Genomic DNA, 24832 nt, shown 5'->3' with positions numbered 1-24832 from the left:
AAAGCACCGTATAAGATGGTGGCTTATGTAAATGTAAATCCATTTATTCAGCGAAGGGCATTTTTAACATCTCATGTTGGAGTCTTAACCTCCTAATTAATGTGACTTAATCAAAACAATAAAATGTAATGTATATTTTACATTATCAATAAATATTTAACAGCTGTAGTTCACCAGCCAATGATTTGGGAGTTCCATAATGCAGCATTGCTGTACTATAAATACACAATTTATATATATTAAAATTAGGTCATGTACAATACTGGCCAGGATTTAACCAAGACAATATGTTTAAAGCTGGGTTATTGTTCACTGCAAAATTAGTAGTAGTGCTATCTAGACAGAGATGAGATGTAAAATATAGATTTTCTTTTGTTTCTGGGAATAAATTTGGTCAGTATATTGGTACACAGCGCCACCTTGTGGAAGCTCAAGTGTTGCACACAAATAGTCTAATGTTTAATTGTTCCCACACTTTTGTTGTTTCAGATTATTTCTACAGTTTCACACAACACTTGAAAAGCAAATTAAAAAGATTTCTAATTTTTAATTACTAGAGACAGTATATGTTCCACGTGCTAAAGTAAAAATACACATTTTATTACATTCACAATCTGTGGACTAGAAATTTGTGTTAAATTACGTGTGCTCTGATTTATTGCTCTCTGCTGTAACACAGGCATTGTCTAACTCCAGCCCTTGAAAGCAGCAACAGGATAATACTTGGCATATTGCTTAGTTCACACAATTCACACAGTTTGATTACGTAAACAAAAATGAAATACATTCATATTCCAGCCGGAGGACCAATTTAATACAATTAAATCATATCACTGAAAATGTGCATCTACAAGGCGCTCATTGTAAACAAGCTCTTGAAAAAGTCATATGTGTAATGAATACACAACACTATAAAAACTCCAGCTATGTGAACAAGAAGGATGAAATCTCAAGAAGGAACTACAATGAGTGGGCATTATGATTCCCCACCCAAGGGTCATTGCTAGAACCCAGGCTTGAGCCCAGAGTGGGGTTCTAAAAAAATCCCCAGGTCAGCTTTAGGCACCTTTTATTAATAGCCCTGAGTTCCATTCTCTTCTGAGAGATAAATAACACCACCAGCTAACACTTTGAGAAAGTGCCATTTTATGCACTATAGTTGGAGTTAATTATGTAGCACAGTCAGTGGCATTATTGTGGGTACAGGGCTTTAATGGTGCGGGTGCAGATTTAATGCTGTGGGTGCCAAGTTAAAATAACATGGTGTGAGTTAACACAGCACAGAGTTGGGTCAATAAAGCAGATGTAGAGTTTTATAAATATACGTTCATTTAATTCTCAGAAATTGGTGTCATAATGTGATTCACAGGACAATACCTACCAACATTGGAACTGAGGGGCCTGTCCTGTCTGGTCTGGCTCTTACTGACAGGACCAGCAGGGAGCACTGCTGAAGTTCTCTTTGCATGATCCTAGTGCCCGCTGCTCTCGCTGTGTTGCCCAGAAACAGTTCCCTAGTGTCCCCAGATGTGGGACAAAACCTTGAAAGCGGGACGGTTGTGATGCATGCAGATCATATTAGGACTTGTGGTGGCCATAGGTCAAGGTGTAGGATGGTGTTTGAGAGGGGCTTACGTTAATATATATAGGAGAGTCCATAAAATCATGTACCCTTGGACTGACACCCCCAGTCTTTTTGTCACCTCACAACGACCATGCCTCACTCCCTAAAAAGAGTCTTTACCTGGAGACACAAAATCCAGCAGCCAAACCGTACAAAGCTCTATGAATGCTAACAAACAGGACATGCTTCCCCCCGCTTCTTTCTTGGGGTCTGCCAGGTGGCACTCTATGCTTCCACTACACCTACAAGAGAGCTGTAAGCTATTTTCTGCAATGCTGAGTCTGTTAACTGATTGCTCAGAGTTTTTGGCTCTCCTGTAGCTGTAGTGGAGGAGGGTGGCAGCCAGAGATTAATGAGCTGTGTGCAAGTGAACACAGCACAGTTTAAAGGGAAAATCAGAGGCTGAACTTCTGTTCTCATGCTCAGTCTGGAGACATCACCCTGGCCCAGGGAGTGGGAGTCAGATATATGAAAATGTTATAGATTTATGGGGTTACTTGAATTTGTGAGCTTTTAAAATGTACCAATAAACGTAAAAAAAAAAAATGCTAACATGTTCCTCTCCGAACGTCTGAAATAAATTGGTGGAAAAAAATCAGCCTTAAATAAGGCTCAAAATACACCCAGTGAGTTATTTCAAAGTGTCCACTTTTGCATTTGCTAAGCATATATGGCATACATTTAATTTCTGAGCAATTCGAATGACATAAAATGTGACTCAGGCCCTGCATCCGTATTCTATTTTTTTCCAATGAAATGGATAGGTCTCTAACTTGCTCCTGTAAGTATAAAAAACATTGGAAAAAGGTATACAGGGTTATTGCTGTACTCAGGAGACATACAGCAGAATTTGGATTGTTTTACTACAGTAGCATGCACTGGGTTTCTAAAATATACTACAAAAAAGGAAAGTACAAATAAAAGGAATCATGGAACAAAAAAATTAAAACCACAAAAATGAGGGACAAAATGGCATAAAAAAACAAATATGTTAGATATCTTGTGGTGTCTACTTTTACAATGGTATTTAATTATGGAGCAACTTTAATCTGTAAGGTGCTAACATTCTTCAAAAGGAGGCCAAACCCCGAGTTTAAAAACGGAAAAAATAGGTCATCAATTGAGCACTGTAACTTCACGGAACTCTGATATCTTTACATGGGTGATACTGCTGTAATGAAGAGTTGTAGCTGAGCAAAAACATTTTTTTAGTGCATGAGGCTTAAAAAATACACCGCAAACATCCGAGTTTGTGCGAAAACCAAAACACACAATATTACAAAATTTTGCAGATATTGGTGGCAAAATACCAAAATTTAAAGTGTCCAAATAAATCCAGATGAATACCATTGGATGTGAACTTCATAAAAAGTGCATACTGTAAATAAATATAATAATATTTGTAAAAATATTAAATAATGTTAAAAGTTTATCAATTAAATATAATAAAATCGAGGCCTAAATAAAAAAAGTTTTGTAGATATACATCACCTTATTTACATAGAATGTAATAGAAATTGATTGAATTTAAATGTCAGATCTACATCACAATGGAGATTATGATGTTATAAAAAGCTTTGACATTGCTATATATCAGTGAAAATACCAGCAACATTATTCATGAAGTAGCAATCGTACAAAAAAAAAAAAACAGCCTGTGGCTTCTCACGGTTGTTAAACCCCCCCCAGCAAATGGCCTCATGGTGGGGCATCTATTAACTAACAGGGGGTATAGTGACCACCCCCTCCCCCCCCCCCAAGTTGGGGCTATTCAACTAAACGAGGGGCATAGGGTGCCCTGAATGACAATGGGGGTGGGGGGAGGACCCATTATGCCCTCCCCAGCCCCCATCCATGACATGAGCGGCAGGTGGGGGTCCTAAATTACAATGTGGGTGCACCTATTGTCCTCCCCCTGGCCCCCACCCATGGCTTATAAAGCCTTCCCACGCCCTGCAATTTGACTCTGAGCGCTCTGATTGGTTGGTTTAAGCCAACCAATAGGTATATAGTGAGCCTTACAGGTAACTAATCAAGTACTAAATAAGCTGCTCAGTGTCTCCCTTTTTTACAAATACTAAGTAAATTTTACTTCGTATTAGTAAAGTTGGTTGAAAGACCCTAATACTGAGGGAATTAGGGAGCTATCTAATAAGCGGCTGCAAGATGCAACCACAGCACGAATAGGAATTGCATTCATTCGAATTAAATTTTGAACTGACCTAAAAGTACAGAATGTCGTCCTAACACGAATGGACAAACTGTTCTAATTCTGTTACGATGAAATTTGGTAGTTTTGCCGGCGTCCTTTATAAATGACAGGACGTTCGGGAATACTGACAGAAAGCATCGCGAGATCACGGAGTAAAGGGTAAGTATTGTGGGGAAATTTCTTTGACCCACAGGAAGTGTCTAATGTTTTAAAGAAAACTAGATCAGATAGGAAGAAACAGAGAACAGATCCTGAGAGAGGAAGAGAAGAGGAATCAATTAGGAAACGGTAAGTTTGGCATGACCATGCCGCTTTAAGGCTGGGGCTTGAAGATATGTGTAGACAAAGAGCTACAGCTCAAGACACGATCAACACCTGAAAAAACAGTGTTTCCCACTGGGTCCTGAAGGTACCATAAGAAGTATGGTAGCCGGCATGGAGATGAACTCTCTCCCACATCCATGCCAGGTGTTGGCTGAACGTTAGCCGCAGATGTTACCTCTCAATAGTCTACAACATTACATAATTTTGTTTTACCTTGCATTTATTTTCTTAGTTCCCAGTTGTATATTATCTCTCTCTCTCTCTCTCTCTCTCTCTCTCTATCTATATATTGGAAGGCGTAGCCTGAAGTTGTGGGAGGGGTTACCCGGCTATTTAAACTCAGGCCCCCTACACCACAGGGCTGATGCTGCCTGGTTCATGACTACTTCCGGTTCAAAGGTCATCAACACAGACTGCCTAAAACTCCAAACAAGCTGGTCTGGGCCTACTGTGGCTCCCATGCCAATCGGACCAAGTTTTTCCCTGCTCCAACAACTCCCATCCTGCTGTTCCAGCCACATGCGGTCAGAGAATCCCACGCTGATTGGTCCAAGTTCTCCCTGCTCCAACAACTCACATCACGCTGTTCCAGCCGCATGCGGTCAGAGACTCCCAGGACGATCGGACCAAGTTCTCTCTGCTCCAACAACTCCCATCATGCTGTTCCAGCCACATGCAGTAAGAGACTCCCACGATGATTGGACCAAGTTCTCCCTGGTCCAACAACTCCCATCACGCTGTTCCAGCCACATGCGGTCAAAGTCTCCCAAGCCGATTGGACAAGTTCTCCCTGCTCCAACAACTCCCATCACGCTGTTCCAGCCACATGCGGTCAGACTCCCACGCTGATCGGACCAAGTTTTCCCTGCTCCAACAACTCCCATCACGCTGTTCCAGCCACACGCAGTCAGACTACTCACCTCCTCTCCAGAACTGGCTGTTCGTTCCCGCTGGCTCTATGAGACCCCTTACCGGCTTATCGGGCCTTTTCCTGGACCAAACCTCTGTGTCCACCAAGTCTGGGTACTTTCCAGCCACATAGCTGACCTCTCGTTTGTTTCCTGTACCAGTCAAATCCACGAACCGTGAGTCTGCCTGTACGGGCCAAATCCATGAACACACAATTGTTCACACGTTTACGTTTTTACATACCGTATATTCTGGACTTTTTCCCGTTCAGGACTTAAGTCAGTTCACCTACTCCTGCCTACTCTTTGTTCCATTCCTATTCGCTAGTTTCTTTTCGTCAAATTTCTACCGAACTAGTCTCCAGTCTATCTCAATTACATGCTTCCATCTTCCATTCCATGCTTCCATCAACGGCCACCACAATCATAGTACCAATTCGTTAGTTTTACACTGTTCCCTGATACATGAAATGTCCAGGTTCTTTAGCCTGCTACTAGTTATCCTTACATGCCCCCTGTAGTTCTGTTATATTTGCTATGTTTCTTGTTATTATTTACGATTGTGCATGGATATTGTCAGTTTCCCATTACTAATTCAGCTCTGGTAAGCATTTAATATTCACTACATATATAGCATTACCATCATATATCGCATATGTCTTATTCTATCACTTATGGACCTGGTACTGTTCTGAGGCAGTCATCACGTTCACATTTGTTACCATGTGTTATGGCCAATCTGTATACTTGCTCCCACGATAGGTATATTACTTATTTGGAGGACGATCACCTATTCGCTAAACCTTTTTTGTAACACGCCACACTCCTATGTTCATATGTATCGTCATGTTCCCTGGGACAAACCCTAGTGTACCAGGCTTTACCATACCATCATATGTTCCCCCTGACTCTACGTCAAAATAATCACGTATTATGCACTAAAGGTTATTTACTCATTGCTGCTATATTCTACTCAAGCAGGTTCATCATCCTAACCGACCCTTGTATCACTAAACCTACAGCAACTCCATTCTAACTGTTCTATGTTACATCAGCCAACGCTGGCACGCAATTCCTTTGCCAGGCCGTATACAGGCCCACGCCCGGGGATCCTTAATTCCCCACACATACACCCTCCTTCCCATGCTGGCACGACCATAATTAAATATTCTAAGTCCTACCGGGATAGCTCAAAACTGCCATCATAGCTTGGTATTCCATATCCCCCTATATGTATTTTAGCTTAAGAAGTCACAGGACCAATTAGCGGTCACTCATGACTCTGCCTATCCCCCATTATTGTCGCAGTATTGGTTAAACACTCCCCATGGTCTCTGGTAATGGCCTAGGATCCTCACCCTAATCACTTATAGGGATATTTGATTTATGTCCTATGAATCTTGTACCCACCATTGTAGGGTCAGGATTCTAACAACTATGTCCTCAGGTTACCTATTCATAGACCAGCCTCAAGAACAACCACCCCGATTATACAGGCGTATTTCGTTCACAGTAAGTCAAGCCCAATTCCAGTTCCAACTTGCCTCCCACCATCATTTCCCTGTAGGTTCTCCAATATCTCATTCCTCTGGCAAGGAAACCACATTCAACCCCAAGCAAGGTATGTTTACCCACCTCGCTACTACCCATTACCCGTCCCATTCTCGGATCCGCTATGTCAGCTATCTGCCTGGTACCCAGCTATGCCAGTAACTAGCCTCATCATTATCAGTTCCGTGAGGCCAACACCCATCTTCATCCGCATATGGAGGTACACGCCCCTCGGCCCAACACATAGCTAACGCCTCACATCAACCTCTCCAGGTTATGAGTTAGGGCCTCACCCAGCATGGCCTCTTATATTGACTCTTTTTACAGTCCCCAAGAGGCCAACATTCTTGCCACACCTTTCAGTGGCCCCTGCCCACTAGTCCAAATCACATGAAGTCAAACCGTTGATATCCACTCTACTTGCCTCCATACATAACATCAACGATGGACTACAGAGACTGGAATCTCCACAGGCACTGATGCACATCCCAGCCACAGGACTCCCAAATCCCTCTCATGGTTATGTTATCCTTTCAAATCCCTCCCTTAGAACATCGGTTTACATTATTACTCCCTCATACTTTGTGTCCCTGACCATACGCAAAGATCTGGAAAGGTTAATTTAGTCTCCTTACTGATTGCCTCCCACGATGTCTTAGAGTACAAGTCTTACTACTACGATGATCTGTACGTCGTTCTATACACCAGAATCCCAGACTCAATCAGAAACTCACTATCCCAGAATTCATCCTAGCCTTCAGACTTTTGTGATGTAAGTGGCTCTACTTCTCCTCACCATAGAGAAGGTTTGCATCAACAACCTGGAGTTTTACCTCTAAGCACAGCCTTTCTGTCACTCAGTCGACTTCTACATCAAGGTTTCCACACACCAGTTCCACACAGGTCTGGTCACACTTCTGTCCAGTATTCACGAGTGTCAGAACCTTCTGTCTGCATTAATAGACCCCGCAACACAATCACGTTGCTTAAGAAGGTATTCAACCATATTAATTACCCACCCCTAGCCTCAACTCATTGATTTCCTCTAAGGAATTCTCCCAGCACTATGCCAAAGGGGTTGACCAGAGCTTGGGTGGGCAAGACAGACATTTCCTATGCCTCCAAGCTTCTACCTATTCAGCCATCCCAAGGGCATGTTCATGGCATTTTATGGAGGGACAGTCATGAATTTCCCACATGTGTAACTTTTAGAGCAAAGAGTAACCCCAAGCTGTTTATCTTATTTTCTAACACACTATGTTGACTAACACTCAATATTAGCGAATGTCCTGCAGTCACCGGTTATCTTAGATAACTTCCTCATGATAGAACACCCTCACTCCGCTCTGGTTAGTATTCACAAGACGATGGCACTTTTCCTCACTATGTGTTCCACTTTCACAAACTGACCTTCTTAGGCATTCATCTTGACACTAATAAGCTACAGAACATGTCCACCTACAGAGAAGGTACAGCGCATCGGAGTCCTGGGAACCTTTCCTTCTGAAGAACAAGCGGGGAGGGTGGGGGGAGAATGGATCTACAGTCCTACTGGGCACATTGAGGTTTGCCATGAGAATTATTCTGCACATCTATTTCCCGACCGCTGAGTCTTCTTCCCACCGACAGTTGCATTCTGGCACTAGTTGTAAGCAGACCTACACATATGGCTCAGGTTCATACCACATTGGATTGGGGGCCAGGTTATTCCCGCCATTTCTCATCATTTCCCAGTTACATGGACCAATGCGTCCGCACACACTGATTTCACAGCCAATTTGGTGACTTTTGGTTCTGAGTTGCCTGGCCAAAAAAAAAAAAAAAAAAAAAAAAAAAAAAGAATTTCTATTCCTCGTCAACATTTCTTTGGAATCTGCCCCATAGTGGCCGCCTACAAGGCCTGGGGAGGTATGATCGGGTAGGGGAAGTCAAGTGATTTTCTGACAATAAAGCAGCTGGCTATACCCACATTCCATGGCTTAATACTGCACTAACTCGCCTCATGGCATTTGGCAGATTTCTGGATTGAGCTGCCCTCTCTGATTATACATCACAAGCATACAATAGACATTTCACCTTTACAACAAGTTTACCACCGATTACCATAAAACCGATATTCGTTCACTAGTCACCATTGCGACACTCCTCTCCTTTTTGCCCACACAATTTATAAAATCTCTCTTAACACTACAAAACTTACCTGGCTGGCTACACCATGTCTTAAGTGCCCATCCTGGTACCAAACAGTTCACATCCTCTTGCCATATGTAATACGTAGGGACAATCCTACGGGCAATAAGGTGCCGGTCAAAATGTCAGACCTTTACAGGTTATCACTCACAGGACCAAATCTCAATATGCCCCTATTTAACTGCAGGGCAAACCACTCACTACAGCTAAATTCATAATGTACCTCAGAACCCTCTTAACTAGGCGGGGACTCAACCCCAATGCCTTTTCGGGACATTCCTCCAGAATCAGGGCAGCATCAGCTGCTTCCAGAAAAATTTCCCTGCTCACACCATAAACATTAGGACGCTGGAAATCCACAGTATAATACTAGATACATACCACAACCAGAGCTAGATTTGAGTAGGACAAGCCGTTATGAATCTTGCAACGTAAAGATGTGTAATAAGGTATCTTATTCAACTTTTTGCCCTCTTTTATTACAGGCCTACCCGATACGTCGGTTTCGGCACACTACAACCGACTTGCTCATATATCTAACTTATCATGTTTACGGCTTTTGTCCCCGACTACAAATTGGAAGGCGTAGCCTGAAGTTGTGGGAGGGGTTACCCGGCTATTTAAACTCAGGCCCCCTACACCACAGGGCTGATGCTGCCTGGTTCATCCCTCCCACCTCTCCCCTTATACATATTACTATTACAGGTGGGCCCTCTTTTATTACAGGCCTACCCGATACGTCGGTTTCGGCACACTACAACCGACTTGCTCATATATCTAACTTATCATGTTTACGGCTTTTGTCCCCGACTACAAATATATATATATATATATATATATATATATATATATATATATAACATTACATAATTTTGTTTTACCTTGCATTTATTTTCTTAGTTCCCAGTGGTATGTATATATAGCATTACATAATTTTGTTTCACCTTGCATTTATTTTCTTAGTTCCCAGTGGTATATATCGTCTGCCTTTATACTTACCTAAAAATCTCCTAGTCTGTAGGATCTCGCAATAAGGGAAGCTTAGCTTGAATTTTGCATTCAGACTAATCTGTCCAGCTTATTTTCTCTATATTTTTTATAATTTAACAATGAGGCTTTTTCTGTTTTTGACATTTTATCTATCAGGGCAGTGTTAACTAATTGTTCATACTGAGCATATATATCCCTCTGTGTTTAATTGTTATGACTCCTTGTCTCATGTTGTGTCTCTTTCTCTTTTGCCTCAATTCAAAACATGATTGACAAAAGAAATAAAGATCCAACAACTACAGAAACAGGTCTGGAGAGTATAAAACCAAAAGTGATCTATACATAACATGTAAGAACAGACTTTATGGTCTTGCAGGAACATTATAGGCACATGGAGAACAGTGACGCATATTACAAGTTATGGTTATAATAAAAAAAAAAAAAAAAAGGCATGCGAGAGCCAGGCAAACTAAAACTACACCTGTGTGAAGAGGTCTATAGCTTCTATTCACTCTAATAAGTGATATGCATTGTGTATATGGAAAAAATAAATATTGGGTCAGGAAAAGACGATTGAAGGTGACCATTACATCTGCATAGCCAAAATGAATTAAATTGTAGACAAGGGAATGATTAGCCACTCCTTAGTTTTCAAAAATGAATATTATCACATGCTTATATGCTACCAAAAGTAGCAATAAGAGGACATTGAGAGATGAGCATCTTTTTTATGTCATGCATATTGTGTAATGCATTGAAAATAAAATATCTCAAGTTCCATGTGTCTCCCTTTAATGATTAGCCTGGATGAAAACTATACAGAATTGGTAATGGTGGGTTACGTTAATAAATACTGGGTTCACAATGTATGCTTAAAAACTAGCTGGCTGTTGTGTACCCTTTTCTGCATGCATAACTGACCAATTCTCACATCTTCAGGTCAAAAACTCAATTCTTGAATATGTTTGCTGTATTTATAATACAAAGAAAGGAGACTCCAGGATGGATGGACAGATGTGAGGCAAGTGTAAGGGAAGACTGTAAAAGAGAGCAAGAGAGAAAATGCAAGAACTTCCTACAATACATGTAAGCAACAGCAGCGGGCTCTACCCAAACCTGGAAGAGCTCCACCAGTCAGGAACCACTTATTGTGTAAGGTTTTTTTTTATCTTAGTCCATATATTCCTGTCCAGCTGTTTAGAGGTGTATAGATCAGTGTCTGAAACATGACACATTGGTCACATCTCCCAGATGATATTAGTTTATTTGCAGCCCGCTTTCACAGTTGTGCATCTGCCTGCACCGACCTGCGCACACAGTACAGAATTTCGTACAGGCAGAGGGAAATTATGAGACAATACCCATTAATATCAAAAGAGTTCAGTAATTGCTCTTATACGTATTTTGGGAAATAGATGTATTTAAATTCTGCATCTTGGCAAAATAAGTGGTCGCTTTTCTGTCCTAAGTTTTTCTGGATATCAAACATGAACATTTATGCTTCAACATTTTTAACCAGATTCTGAGCTATTATAGAAGAAAATAACTATAATGTTTTTAGCTATGTGTTTAGATTTCCAAAATATTGTACACGCACAGAGCACATACTTTTTGAAATATAGATGACCAAATTAATTTACATTTAGACTTTCAAACTTGTGGTTTTTGTCACTTACTTTCTGAGCTAATGGAGCATTTAAAGACAGTCTATGCACCAAAATCACTTCTTTTTAATGAACTATTTTTTGGGCATATATATTCGCCTTGGTTTAATTTAAATGTATATGGCTTTATGACCAAATGTACAGTTTCTGATTTTCGAGTAACAATTAAATAATGAAAATAGGAACATATCTATTCACCTTGAGCCATTAGAGTGAAGACAAATGTATGACACAGTAAGCAAACATTACGCTTATCCCACTGTGTATATATGTGTCTCCCACAGGGGGTCACAATCCTGCTCAGTGTTTTACTCCTTCAGATCACAGCATGCCAGTTGGAAAGTTCACATGTATGCCTGTTTACTATTGAAGGACCTTCATGGAAAAGCTGTAAAGTAGCCGTTTCATGATTTTTACCTCTGATGGCTCACACAAATATTGATCAGTCTTATGTGGAGACCTATGTTAAAGGGACACTACAATTAAACCATACATGCATTTAATTGCAAGGCAGGTGCTCTTGGTAATTGTCTGCCTTTTGAGTTTAGCTCTACTGAGCTAAACAAACCAGGAAGTAACAGAATCGGTTATCTGCTTAACAGCCAGGGGTATATAGCAAGGTAAGTTTTCACAAGTGCCAATTTCTACTGAAATCTGCACTTTTTGTAAAATTAAAAATAAATAAATCAATTTTAAAAAAAAATAGCGGACACATTCTTCACACGTAAAGCACTTTAGCATTAGGTGAGTGGAGCGTTCCTTTAGATACACAGACAGTGAATAGTCATTGCAGAGGCTTATTTAGAGAAACTCATCTGGGGCCTCTTAAAGGATCAGCTCAATGAAGTGGTCTGGGTGCCAGGTCCATCTAGGATTAACCCTGCCTGCTGTAAACATAGCAGTTTCAGAGAAACTGCTATGTTTACAAATGGGTTAATCCAGCCTCTAGTGGCTGTCTGATTGACAGCCGCTAGAGGCGCTTCTGCGCTTCTCACTGTAATTTTCACAGTGAGAAGACGCCAGCGTCCATAGGAAAGCATTGAGAATGCTGGCTGTTGCCACGCATGCGCATTCAACCAATGACGTCGGAAGGAGGAGGAGAGTCTCCAGCGCCGAGGGTGAGTGTTTAAAGGTGATAAAGGTGAGTGAGTGTTTAACCCCCTTCCTACTCCTTCAGCCCGGCGGGAGTGGGGCCCTGAGGGTGGGGGCACCCTCAGGGCACTATAGTGCCAGGAAAACGAGTTTGTTTTCCTGGCACTATAGTGGTCCTTTAAGCCCCAGTTCCCCTATGATGTCAAAGTCTACTCATTGTTCTAGTATTCACCACTAATGTCAAATCGGTAATTCATGGTACATTTGTATTTAGTCTAGACTGGCTTCAGGCAGCCCCAGATAATAATCGATATTTGGATCTCACCAGCAGAAGAAACCCAGCTAAATCTATAATGCCCATGTAAGTCATGGTAACACATCACATTCCAACAATGGCAAGAGATATCAACTCGAGCTTAGTAGTAAAGACTATTAATGTACAACTGCACATTTAACGTATCCAGTTCAATGGAATAAAATGACATGCGTCAGACAGTCAAGCTTAATTTAGCAGCATGAAAGGACAATAATATTTGCGAATCTAAAAATAAAATAAAATAAAAAAAATAATAAAAAAATGAAATGTGGTTACAATATGTCTAGCTAAAAGTTTCAACATCCTAACAAGAATATAGAGGAATACTATAAAGGGAAAAATAAAAATATATATCTATAAACTTGTACTACTTGGGCAGGAAATGGGCACAATCTATTCAACATCAAATCAGCTGACTCTTTAGTATTATTATTTTGGGCATATTACTACTATTATTTATAAAGCGCCAAAAAATTCCACAGCGCTGTACAATGGGGGGACTAAAAGATTGTAATTGTAACCACACAAATTGAACAAACAGCGACAGAGGGGTTGAGGGTCCTGCTCATTGAGCTTACATGCTAGAGGGAGTGGGGTATAGTGACACAAAAGGTAAGGGTGGAGTAGAAAAGTAGGTTCCTAGGATAGTATTCACTGGGGGCTTAGTGTTTTTTTTTTTTTTATGATGACAATTGCAGGAGAGAAATCAGGGTGTGGGGAGGGGTAGCTATATAGAGCCAACTTATTCCGCAGTGCTTTTTTAATATTATAAAAGGGGAAAATATAATAATAAATGAGTCAAATACTAAATGCTACAGGAAATACGTGTTGATGAGGACCCTGCTCAAATGAGCTTACAGTCTAGAGAAGGTGAGGTATAAAAATCAAGCGGGACAGCAACCAAACGACAACCTGTCAGAGTGGAGTGTGGCCCTTTAAGAGAGAGCAAGAGACAGGTTTGCGATATAGAAGTTACTCTGGAAAGCAAGAAGCTTTTCTGAAAAGATAAGTTTTGAAGGACTTTTTAAATAATACTAGATGAGAGTCTGATCTAGTATTCAGACTAGATCAGTATACAAAAGGAAAGGAGCCGCCCGCTAGAAGCCCTGTAAATGCAAGTTAGCAGTAAGCGTGCAAGCAGTGGACAGGAAAAGCTCACTGAAAGAGCAGAGAGAACAAGAACTACTATGAATTAGTAAAGAAATATAGGCTTCTTAGCAGCATCTTGCGTAAGAAATGGACCGAGGCAGCAAGGTTTTTAAGGTGGAATCAGCAGGATATGGCAACAGACTGGACGTGAGGCGTAAATGTGAGGCCAGATCAAAGATAACACCAAGCATGCAAGGATGTGCTGATGTGGGTACCATCAACTTGCAGGGAGAGCAAAAGAAGAGGAGATGATTAGTACTGTGAGTACGAAAATGATGAAGCTCAGTTTTAGAGACATCGAGTTTCATTAAGTGGGAAGACATGCAGATATGGAAGAAATGCAACCAGTGACATGTTGCAGGACTGCCGAGGAGAAATCAGGGGAGAAGAGATGGATCTGTGTCATCGGCGTGCATGTGGTAGCGGAATCCAAAGGAATTAATAAGCTTGACATTTGAGGCAGTATAAAGAGAAAAAAATAGGGGGCCAAGAACAGAGCCTTGGGGGGGACTCCAACTGAGACAGGACAAGTGGAGGACGAGCTATTAGAAAAGCAGATACTGAATGAACATTAAGAGAGATAGAAGGAAAACCATGAGAGCACAGTGTACCATAGACCAAGGAATTGGATAGTTTGAAGAAGGAGAACACGACCAACAGTGTCAAAGGCAGCAGAGAGGTCAAGAAGAAGTAGTATAGATTTTTCTGCCAGTGAGTTAATTTGTTATTTTAATCAGAGTGCTCTCAGTAGAGTGGAGGTGGCAAAAAAAGGGAGTTGGGATCTGGGACAATAGTTGGAAAGGGAACATGGGGTGAGATGTGTGTGCTCAAGCAGACAAGTGGAGCAAAGTAGAAATGCAGCCATCTCCTGTTCAGTAGTCGGCAAGAAGCCCTGAAGGGTAGGAAAGGCATGGTCTAAGTGAGGTTGAGAGAGAGGAGCGTAGGTGACAAGTCTTTTTTCTTAACTGTTTAATCTTGTCAGTAAAGTAGCATACAAAGCTATCAGCTGAATGGATAGTAAGAGTGGTGGCCACAGCAGGGCGAAGAAGAGAGTTGAAGGTATTACAGAAACACCTAGTATTGTGGGAGTAAGAACTAACGAGAGTGGAAAAGTATGACTATTTAGCACGGGTGATGGCTTTGCTTTGCTGTATTAACGCAAGATAAGTTTATAATAATAAAGAAAATCTGACAAGCTGCAAGACTTCTTCCAGCGGTGTTTTGCTGAACGGGAGCATCTCTGCAGGTAGCGGGTTTACTTTTTGTACTACGGTTGGAGATGCATCTTTCTTTAGGTGTATGTTTGGAGTGAAGCTGCAGTGTCCAGGGCAGAGGTGAGGATAATGTTATATGAGGAGATATCAAGAGAGGATAAGAAGCAGGTAGGGATGGATAAGAGTTGAGAATGGACATCAGCTAACAGTTGCTGGGGGTCAAAATTAATGCAGGTTCCTCCCGAGTTGAGGGTTAGGTGGAAAATGTTTGGTAAGGAGGTTCTCAAGAACAAATGAGGTGGTGATTTGAGAGAGGATATGGAGTGTTATAGAGATAAGAGACCGTGCATGCATCTTTTGGAATGTTGAAGTCCCCAAGAATAAGGGGATGGAGTATTAGATGAAAGTAGGGAAGCAAGGCAGCAAAATGGTCAAGAAAGAGAAGAGGGGAATCAGGGGGCGATAAATAAAAGCAATGTTTGCAGAGTTTGGTTTGCAGGTGACCTGAGTGAACTTCAAATCAAGTGAAATAAGGAGAAGGGGGTGGATAGAGGTTTGAAGAAGCAGTGTGATGAAAGCAGAAACCCTACCTATATTGTTTTGGGCTGTGAGGTTATTTTTTTACAGTAAGAACAATAAGGATATATAATTCTCTGCCTGAATAGGTTGTTTTATTAGAGTATATACAGATGTTTACAATTTTTAATCAGTGGGGTAAATAGCTTTTTGATCCCAGGAGATACCTGACTGCCATTCTGGGGTCAAGAAGCAATTTCCTAGTTTGTTACAAAATTGGAAGCACTTCAAACTGTTTTTTTCTGCCTTCTTTTGGATCAACAGCAATAACAGATGTGAGAAAGGCTGGACTTGACGAACGCATGCCTTTTTTCAGCTATACTTCTATGTAGCCATTAATAACTAGGCTACAGCTAGAGAGCCATGTTTCAGTTAAAGCCAGTAAGTATAGGGAGCATGAGATGAATAAGTCATGGAGAGCAGTTGATTTAGTGATGTTGCAGACAGAGCATGAATTCCAAATGGCAGTGTGAAAGGAGGATTAAAACAGAGAGTTACATGGGATGGATAAAAGATTGGTGTGGTTTATGGTGTTAACACAAGGTAGGTTAGCGGACGGGAAACTAGGGCTTGGAGAGAAATCACAAGCTGACAGGAGATGGTTAGAAAGGAAGAAAAACTTGAAGAAAGATTTAAATGTTTAGGGTGAGAGCTTGTATTTGGAGGATTTAAAAGGAGTTGGTTAAGAAAGGGTGGATAGGTATGAGAAAAGTGCATGAGTTGAATAAAGAGAGGAGGGAAGTAAAGCAGGGGAAATAAAGATGGTGTCAGCAGGAACAGGTAAGCAGAAAGACAGATTTTAGCAACTAGAGAAGCAAGGGTAAGTGTGACACATAGAAGGGAGAACATTATTGGAATAGGGAGTTTTTATTATATATGAACAGATTAGATGGGAAAATTAAAACCTTGGGAAAGAGAGAAGGAGTACAGTGTTAGAAAGCGTGCAGTGTGGGGTTTAAGCAGGTAAGGAGAGGTTGATAGACAAGAAAGGTGTGTTTGGAAGAACAGGTAATTTGCACCATCTATAAAGGTAGTGAGTACCCAGTGGTGGATGAGATGCAAGGTAGGAAGAGTGAGATGTGGGGTAGGATTGGTGGGGATGGGTGAGGATTAGTGGGGAAGGGTGAGGATGGGTGAGAGCTACCTCTACACAAGGCTTAGCTTTGAGTCCTGAGTGCAAACTTACGAATGCTGTTGTTTGGGGCACAGGCTGTAAGAGAGAGTCTGGGGTTAGATAAAACAGCAATTATGGGTGTAGAGGCATGCAGATATTGAGAAAAAAAATAAAAACAATCAAGAAAAAAAAAAAATCAGAAGAGAAAACATTTGAGATTTCAAGACATGAGTGAATGAGAGAGATCATATAGGTGAAAGTCATAAATGGTGAACATAAAATTATAACACTAACAAAAATAAACATTTAAAGCAAGAGTTGAACATGGAAGGTACAATATCTTTCAGTTAAACAATATCTTTCAGTTATACTATAGGCGAGGGAGGTAGATAGGAAAACTTCTGAAAAGTAGAAAAAAAATATGATATGAATAAAATAACTAAACTAAAAATAATAAGACAGGTATTCTCGAGTAAATCTTAAGTAGATCCAGAAATGCTACCTCTGTATAAGGCGTTGGCTATAAGTCTTGAGTGCAAACGTATGAATGCTTTTGTTTGGGGGCACAGGATCCCCTGAAAGGCTTTGGCTGCAAGATTTGGTACGAGGCCAAGTGATAAAAATATATTGTACATTCTGCTAGTTCTCTGAACAGCTTAAATTTGGCACCATTTAGATTCACGTAGATAAAAATAAAACAAGAAAAACAAAAAAAGTTTACAAGAAGGTATTCTAGTTATGTTCTATACAGAAAAAGAAAGTACCATACCTCATTTTGTTCTTCATGTTCTAATATAGCTTGCAGGAAGGCTCTCCGCTCGTGGCTTGAAGACTTTTGATCAAACATGCCAGCCTGTATGACTTTCTGATCTACGTTTAGCTTGTATTTGGCAGCAGCAAGAATCTTCTCCTCCACACTGTTCACAGTGCACAAGCGCAGCACACGCACCTCGTTTTGCTGGCCGATTCTGTGAGCTCGATCTTGTGCTTGCAAATCCTGTGCAAAGTAAGGGGGTACTATGACATGCTTGGTACTGACACAATAAGAGTATCAAACTACCAGGTCATAACATTTATGGAATTAACCTGAGTGACGTATGAGAAATACTATTTATAACAGCAAGCATGGTCTACATGGTCTTATTTTTGCATTTTAGCTTACACTGCTTGATTGGATTAAAACTGAATCTGATAAAAAAAAAAGTAGCGATAACAGTACATATATGATGGTGAAAAAAAGAAGTGCAATAAGGTCAGTACATGGCACACTTCTGCAGCTCATTCAATCAATATATGCATAACATTTCTAAAATAATTTCAACAACTCACTTTTTGGAGCTGAAATTAGAACCTTAGGCTTATTTATTTTTTTTAAACCACAAAAAAATGACTTATCAGAGATATGGTATCTGATGCTAAAATACATATACAGTGGGACCTCGGTTTACAAACGCCTCGGTTAACATAATTGTCTGTTTACAAATGAAAATCCATTGAAAATAATGCCTCGGTAATACAATTTTTTTTCGCAATACAAAGCAAGGTTCCCCAGGATGCATTGCACCTGGGAGGTTTATAGCACCGTCCCCTGCATGCTGGAGCCTGTGGGTAGCATGTGGCATCGAGTGTGGAGGTGTTGGAGTGGCTTTTGCATTGTGTTTTGGAGCCATTCTGGAAATTCTTTGCAGTACTTTTTGGTGCATTTCTCAAGCTGTGAAAAAGTAGGGAGCTGAGCTTTGTCGTTTGCATGCCTTTTATTGTGTGTTCTGCATTGTGGGTTGGTTTCCATGCCAGCTCATTTTGACGTTTTTCTGACCTCCAGAACAGATTAACTGGTTTTCAATGCATTACGCATTTCGGTTTACACATTTTTTGCAATAAAAAACGTCCCGGAGAACGCATTAAATTCATAAACCGAGGTCCCACTGTAAAATTGAATCTGCTTATTTTTCATACTTCTACACAGGCTGCAACGGTAATACTTTGGCACCATTGGCAGTTGTAATCAACTATATTTAGATATGGAGAATATAGGAAGATAACAGTTCTTGAGACAAATTCCAGCATGCAAAACACAGGAACCCGATATCACGGTCATGCAATAACTGTGCAGACAGTGCTCATTATTCATAAAAATAACTGAATATTTCTATACCAGAAATTAATTAGGAAATACAACTCACTTTCATATAATTTAACAGTGATCTCAGATTCTTATATGTTGCCTACCATGGTTTACATTGTATTAATGAAATGTAAGGAGAAAACATAAAAGCAAAAAAGTGTCAATGGGCACTATATTTTTAATGCAAAATAATGGAAATTGGTAGTTACTTGTTTATTAATATACACCACAAAGGCTGAACAATTTTTTATAATGTGTAAGAAGCATTACAGATCTATTTTCCAAATTAATTTTTGCATTCCCTTCATTAAGTAATCACAGGCACGGTGGATGGGATTTTACTGTTTAGATAAAGTGAGATCTATTAAAGCATGAACACACAAAGATAAAGGTGGTTTTATTTTAGAATAGATATTTGGGGAACTACATTCATGGTATGGCTCACATTCAGAAATGTCTTTATCAAGGGAAATTTAGTTCTACACATCTGGTTTGCTAACAACATATCTCTCAGTGGTGATCAACTGTGGGTATAAATCATCTATGTCAGTGTTTGGCAAACCAGTCCTCATGGACAACCAACAGTCCAGGTTTTGTCAGTAACTCTATTGAAATAAAAAAGGGTTGTTGGTGGGCCATGAAAACTGGTTTGAGAACCACTGATCTACGTAATCACTTTAAAATGCAAAAATGCTTCCCTGCAAAGTTTTGATTTAATTTTGCATTTATTTTTAAATTTTCAACTTCTTTACACAATTCTATACTGAATACATTTGTAAAATACAATTTTACTCTTTTGTATGAGATTGCATAAAATGTAACTGAATAAATAAAAGTTTTCAAACCTGATGAGGATTCCAATCACTGTCAAATATAACTACTGTATCTGCAGCTTGAAGATTCAAACCGAGACCCCCAGCTCTAGTACTCAGCAAGAAGATGAAGTATTGAGAATTTTCGGCATTAAACTTTTTTAGTAGTGCAGCACGGTCCTCTGACTTGGTAGTACCTAAGGCATAATAAAATCAAATAATACCAGCTATATTTTGAAATCAATTAGGAAAACAAATGTGGATTTGTCTTTTTTATTACATTAGAACCTTAAAACAGGGGAACAATTCCATTCACTATAAATGTACTGTAATATTACTGAATATTATTAAATCTACAGACATCAAATAAGGACAATGCCTTGATGTAGTATTACAGCTCCCCCCCAAAAAAATATATATATTGCTTCACCGACTGCTGAATACACATACCCACACCGACTGTTGAATAAACACACAACCTGTGTATTCAGCAGTCTGTGTGTGTGTGTGTGTATTCAGCAGTCAGTGTTTACACTTAGCACACACACTGACTGCTGAATACACACACACACACACACACACACCCCGAATGCTGAATACATACACACACACACACCGAATACTGAATACACACACAGACTCAATTCCAACTCTCTCCTTGACCCTCTTTAATTTGGCTTCCGCCCCCTATACTCTTCTGAGACTGCTCTTATCAAAGTTACTAATGACTTAATCGCAGCTAAATCCAAACTCAATACTAATACTTTTTGACCTCTCTGCTGCCTTTGACACCGTCGATCAGGCTCTCCTTCTTCAAACTCTTCAATCACTCTGTGTCTGTGACACTGTCCTCTCTTGGTTTTCCTCATATCTCTCCCAACGCTCATTCAGTGTTTCTTTTCCAATGATACCTCCTCCATTCATCCTGTCTCTGTTGGAGTCCCACAAGGCTCTGTCCTTGATCCCTTTCTATTTTCTCTTTATACACCTCATTGTCTCATTAGAATTCCACTACCACCTGTACGCTGATGACACCCAGCTATATCTCTCCTCCCCAGACCTCTCCCCTGCCGTCCTGCAACGTGTCACTGATTGCCTTTCCACCATCTCTGACTGGATGTCCTCCTGCTTTCTAAAACTAAATCTTTTGAAAACTGAATTTCTTGTCTTTCCTCCACCTAATACTAATCCTCTTCTTTCACTCTCCCTTCAAGTCAGTGGTATCCACATCAGTCCATCCTTGCAAGCGTTCTGTCTTGGTGTCATATTTGATTCTAATCTCACCTTTGAGCCTCACATCCAGCACGTTACTAACTCCTGTAGATTCCACCTTAAAAACATAGCCCGCATCTGCCCCTTTCTTACCATGCTCTAGTAATTTCACACATGGATTATTGCAACCCCCTCCTAATTGGTCTTCCCAAAAACTGTATTGCCCCGCTACAGTCTGTAATGAACGCTGCAGCCAGACTGATTTTCCTCTCTAGTCGGTCCTCTCACACTTCACCCCTTTTGTCAGTCCTTAGATTGGCTTCCTGTGTCCTTTAAGAATCAATTCAAAATGCTAACCCATACCTATAAAGCATTGATCAATTCTAGCCCCTCTTCACAGATCCATAGGTATGCCCCTTCTCGGTCTCTCTGCTCTGCCCCTGACCTTCTCCTGTCTGCTGCTCGCACCCGTATGGTCAACTCACGCTTGCAGGACTTCTCACGGCGGCTCCCTTCCTATGGAACAGCCTGCCTACCGCCAGACTTTCCACTAGTCTTCAATTGTTTAAGATGTGCCTTAAAACCCATCTTTTTAGGAAAGCTTATAGCCTCCCAGAGTAACCTCTACCTCACATATCTGTATCTTCCTCTCTCCTGAAGGGCAGCACTCAACTCTCTCCTCTAGCTCTGCTTCACTCCCACCTATTTAGCTTGCTATTCCTTGTCCTATTGTGTTTTACACCCCACCTCCTATAGACTGTAAGCTCGTATGAGCAGGGTCCTCTTCAAGCTATCGTTCCTGTAAGTTTTCTTGTACTTGTCCTTTTTATAGCTAAATCCCCCCTCTTCTAACATTGTAAAGCGCTACGAAATCTGTTGGCGCTATATAAATGGCAATAATAATAACAACAACAATGCACGGAAATGCTCTGATCAGCAGTATTGCGTGAGGAACTTCCTCCCAGCTCCCTCCGTCATTGATCTCCTCACCGGCCCGAGAGGGCCCAAAGAAACAGAGCAGGGCCGGCTCTTCATTGGCCAGCAGGGGAGATCAAAGGATCACCCCTGTCGGCCTTGGCACATAGGCAACGCTGTGGGGCCCCGGGCAAGTGCCCAGCATGCCTATGCGGAAAGACGGCCCCGCGATGTAATCTGTATGAGGAATATAGTGATGGGTTATCTCAATTATATGTGAAAATCAGGTTTTTCTTTTTTTTTTTTTTTACTGTAATATATTTTAATGCAGTATTAAAGCTTAGGGTAAATAAAATTAGGCAGCACTGAATGGTTAAGCAGTGACTATTTACAAGTGTGGTAAAATAAATGCCATATTCACCATTTCATATCATTTAACTGGGATCGAAGGTTCTTACATGTTGCCTACCATGATTTACATTGTATTAGAAGGGTAATGAGAAAAAAATATATGTAAAAACGTGTCAATGGGCACCATATTTTAAATGCAAAATACATAATTGCAAACTCTTCTGGTTGAAAGTGCAAAATATGGACCAAACTGATACAGCCCATGAAAATTGGACCAGCACTGCTTAAAATGTGTACTGATAATTAAGAACCTTTATTGGTAACATTGCAATTAATGAGTTGCATTTAGATAAAACAAACTCATTGTATTTGAAAAGCAGGTAACACAAACGTGTATTTATTTGAAAACATTAATAAAAAAGGAGATCATATTTGAACATACTGCTTATTAATGCCGGCATAGATTATACTAAAAATGTCACCTTCCTAGAGCAGGGAAATGTATAAGGATTATTCCAAGCACCACAATCATCATTAGAAGAACATTCCTGGCTTATTACCTGGGGTCTGCCAGGCAATGGTCACTTTCTTTCTTTGTGAAGAGGCAGAGGCCATGCAGTGCCAGCGAATAACTTTCAATCAATGAACTGAAGCCTGCACCGCTGGCTTAGCTTAATACAGTCAGCTTTTGGCTCTCATAAAGAAGGTGAACAGTGCCCAGCGCCTGCCAAAAGCAGTTAAGTCTCCCAATAGAGAACCATTGTAACTGTTTTCTAAGAGGAGAATCATATTGCCACGGTGTGAAGATTGCTGCTCATGGACAGTGCAGCCCTCCATGCTTCTCTATGAGTAAGTATCTGACTGACCTAGAGCATGCATCCAAAGAACTCACATGAATCAAGAACAGCATCTGCAGTGATACTGGGATGCCACTCAATACTGAAACTGTTGCTCATTATAAAGAATACAGCCGTGAAGTCAGCTCTTGGCATGCAGAAGAGGAACAGCTGGAAAGGCATGGTGGTGCCTGCTAGGAACAGGTTCAGGTAAGTTAAACTCACCGGTGTCTGTCCCTCCAGGCAACCAGACCCGCAGCAGTAACAGTTCAAATTATGCAAAGTCCCCAAACGGTAACCGTACTGCTGTAATTTTAATGGGGGGGGGAAACCAAGGGCACTGTAACGTTATGAATACATATATATATATATATATATATATAAAAAAAAATCTGACTGGCATGTATATTTTGTGCACTTACCACTTACAAGTGTACCACACTTACCACAAAAAAAAAAATATGGTAAATGTACAGAAGCGGTTTTCCTGACACTATAGTGTCCCTTTAAATAGAAGCGGTCCCAAAACAGAACCCTGAGGGACCCCACTTACCACTTTTGTCCAGCTTGAAAATTTACCATTAATGACAACTCGTTGTACTCTATCCTTAAGCCAATATTCTACCCAAGAACAAGAATATTCATCTAGACCAATTTATTTTAGTTTAAAGACTAACCTATTGCGAGGAACCGTATCAAATGCCTAGGCAAAATCCAAGTAGATCACATCCACTGCAACATCCTGATCTATACTTCTACTTACTTCTTCGTAGAATGCAATTAGGTTAGTTTGACATGACCTATGTTTCATAAAACCATGCTGATTATTGCGAATAACAGTTCTTCACAATGAATTCCTGAATATTATTCCTTAATAGCCGTTCAAATAATTTCCCAGTCACAAAAGTGAAGCATTTCTCTGTTAGATGTGAAATTTGGTGAAACTGCCAATTCATCCAAACTGAGAAAAAACTATTTCTCAGTCCACGAAAAACAAGGTAAAAGTAGAACCTTTATAGAAGTAACATCACAGCTTAGGCATACAGGGGGGGAAGGATTTAATCAATCTCACGCATTTCGTGCCTACTACGGCACTTCCTCAAAGATGTCCAAGGGTGAATGTGCACTCGAGGAATTATATGGCTTTATGCTGCAGCAACACAGAAGCACAGGAGAGGTACATTTTACTTATTTACTTACCTCTGCTGCATTTTTCACCCTAATAAATGTTGAAATAGTATTTAGTGTTATGAAGAAACAAAGAATTGTCACTTCTCTGGAAGTGGCAGTCCCTCTATGTTAGAGCGGATAACACCTGGCGATGATGTTCATTCGCAATTTTATCACCCCCTTCCAAATTCCAAATAAAATCATGAACCAGTGCATCAAATTAGCTTTTACACTCACTCATATTCTGCGTTCAACATCTCATAAATGACTCAACCCATTTATAATTTAGCTTGGGACTAAAACACAAAAGTGATGGATGGATAGACAGAGTAAGAAGAAAAAAGAAAGAAAGAATTCCAAAAGAACCATCAGCACTCCTGCTTAACTTTTATTTTCAAGACCCTGGAGTGGCTATCGTTCTTTTGGAGTTATCCATTTATTTCTTCAGGTTACAAGCACCACAGCTTTTTTGCACCGTTGAGTTCAA

The 24832-nt window shown here is 40.4% G+C and overlaps 1 protein-coding gene across 4 annotated transcripts in view; it reads right to left on the bottom strand.

The window, feature by feature from the left end:
* SMARCA2 (SWI/SNF related, matrix associated, actin dependent regulator of chromatin, subfamily a, member 2) overlaps positions 1 to 24832 on the bottom strand; it is a 209013-nt gene that overhangs the window by 48234 nt on the left and 135947 nt on the right. For 2 of the 4 annotated variants that reach the window (XM_063455081.1, XM_063455080.1), the window contains exons 25-27: positions 19895 to 20058; positions 17694 to 17921; positions 16997 to 17020 (exon numbers count right to left, since the gene is read on the bottom strand). In XM_063455081.1, the coding sequence (XP_063311151.1) occupies positions 16997 to 17020; positions 17694 to 17921; positions 19895 to 20058 (416 nt within the window). The remainder of the gene's footprint in view (positions 1 to 16996; positions 17021 to 17693; positions 17922 to 19894; positions 20059 to 24832) is intronic. The other 2 variants (XM_063455082.1, XM_063455083.1) reach the window with 1 other exon arrangement.

The sequence above is a fragment of the Pelobates fuscus genome, chromosome 5, assembly GCF_036172605.1.
Source record: "Pelobates fuscus isolate aPelFus1 chromosome 5, aPelFus1.pri, whole genome shotgun sequence".
NCBI lineage: Eukaryota > Metazoa > Chordata > Amphibia > Anura > Pelobatidae > Pelobates > Pelobates fuscus.
This window is presented reverse-complemented; position numbering and strand designations above follow the sequence as displayed.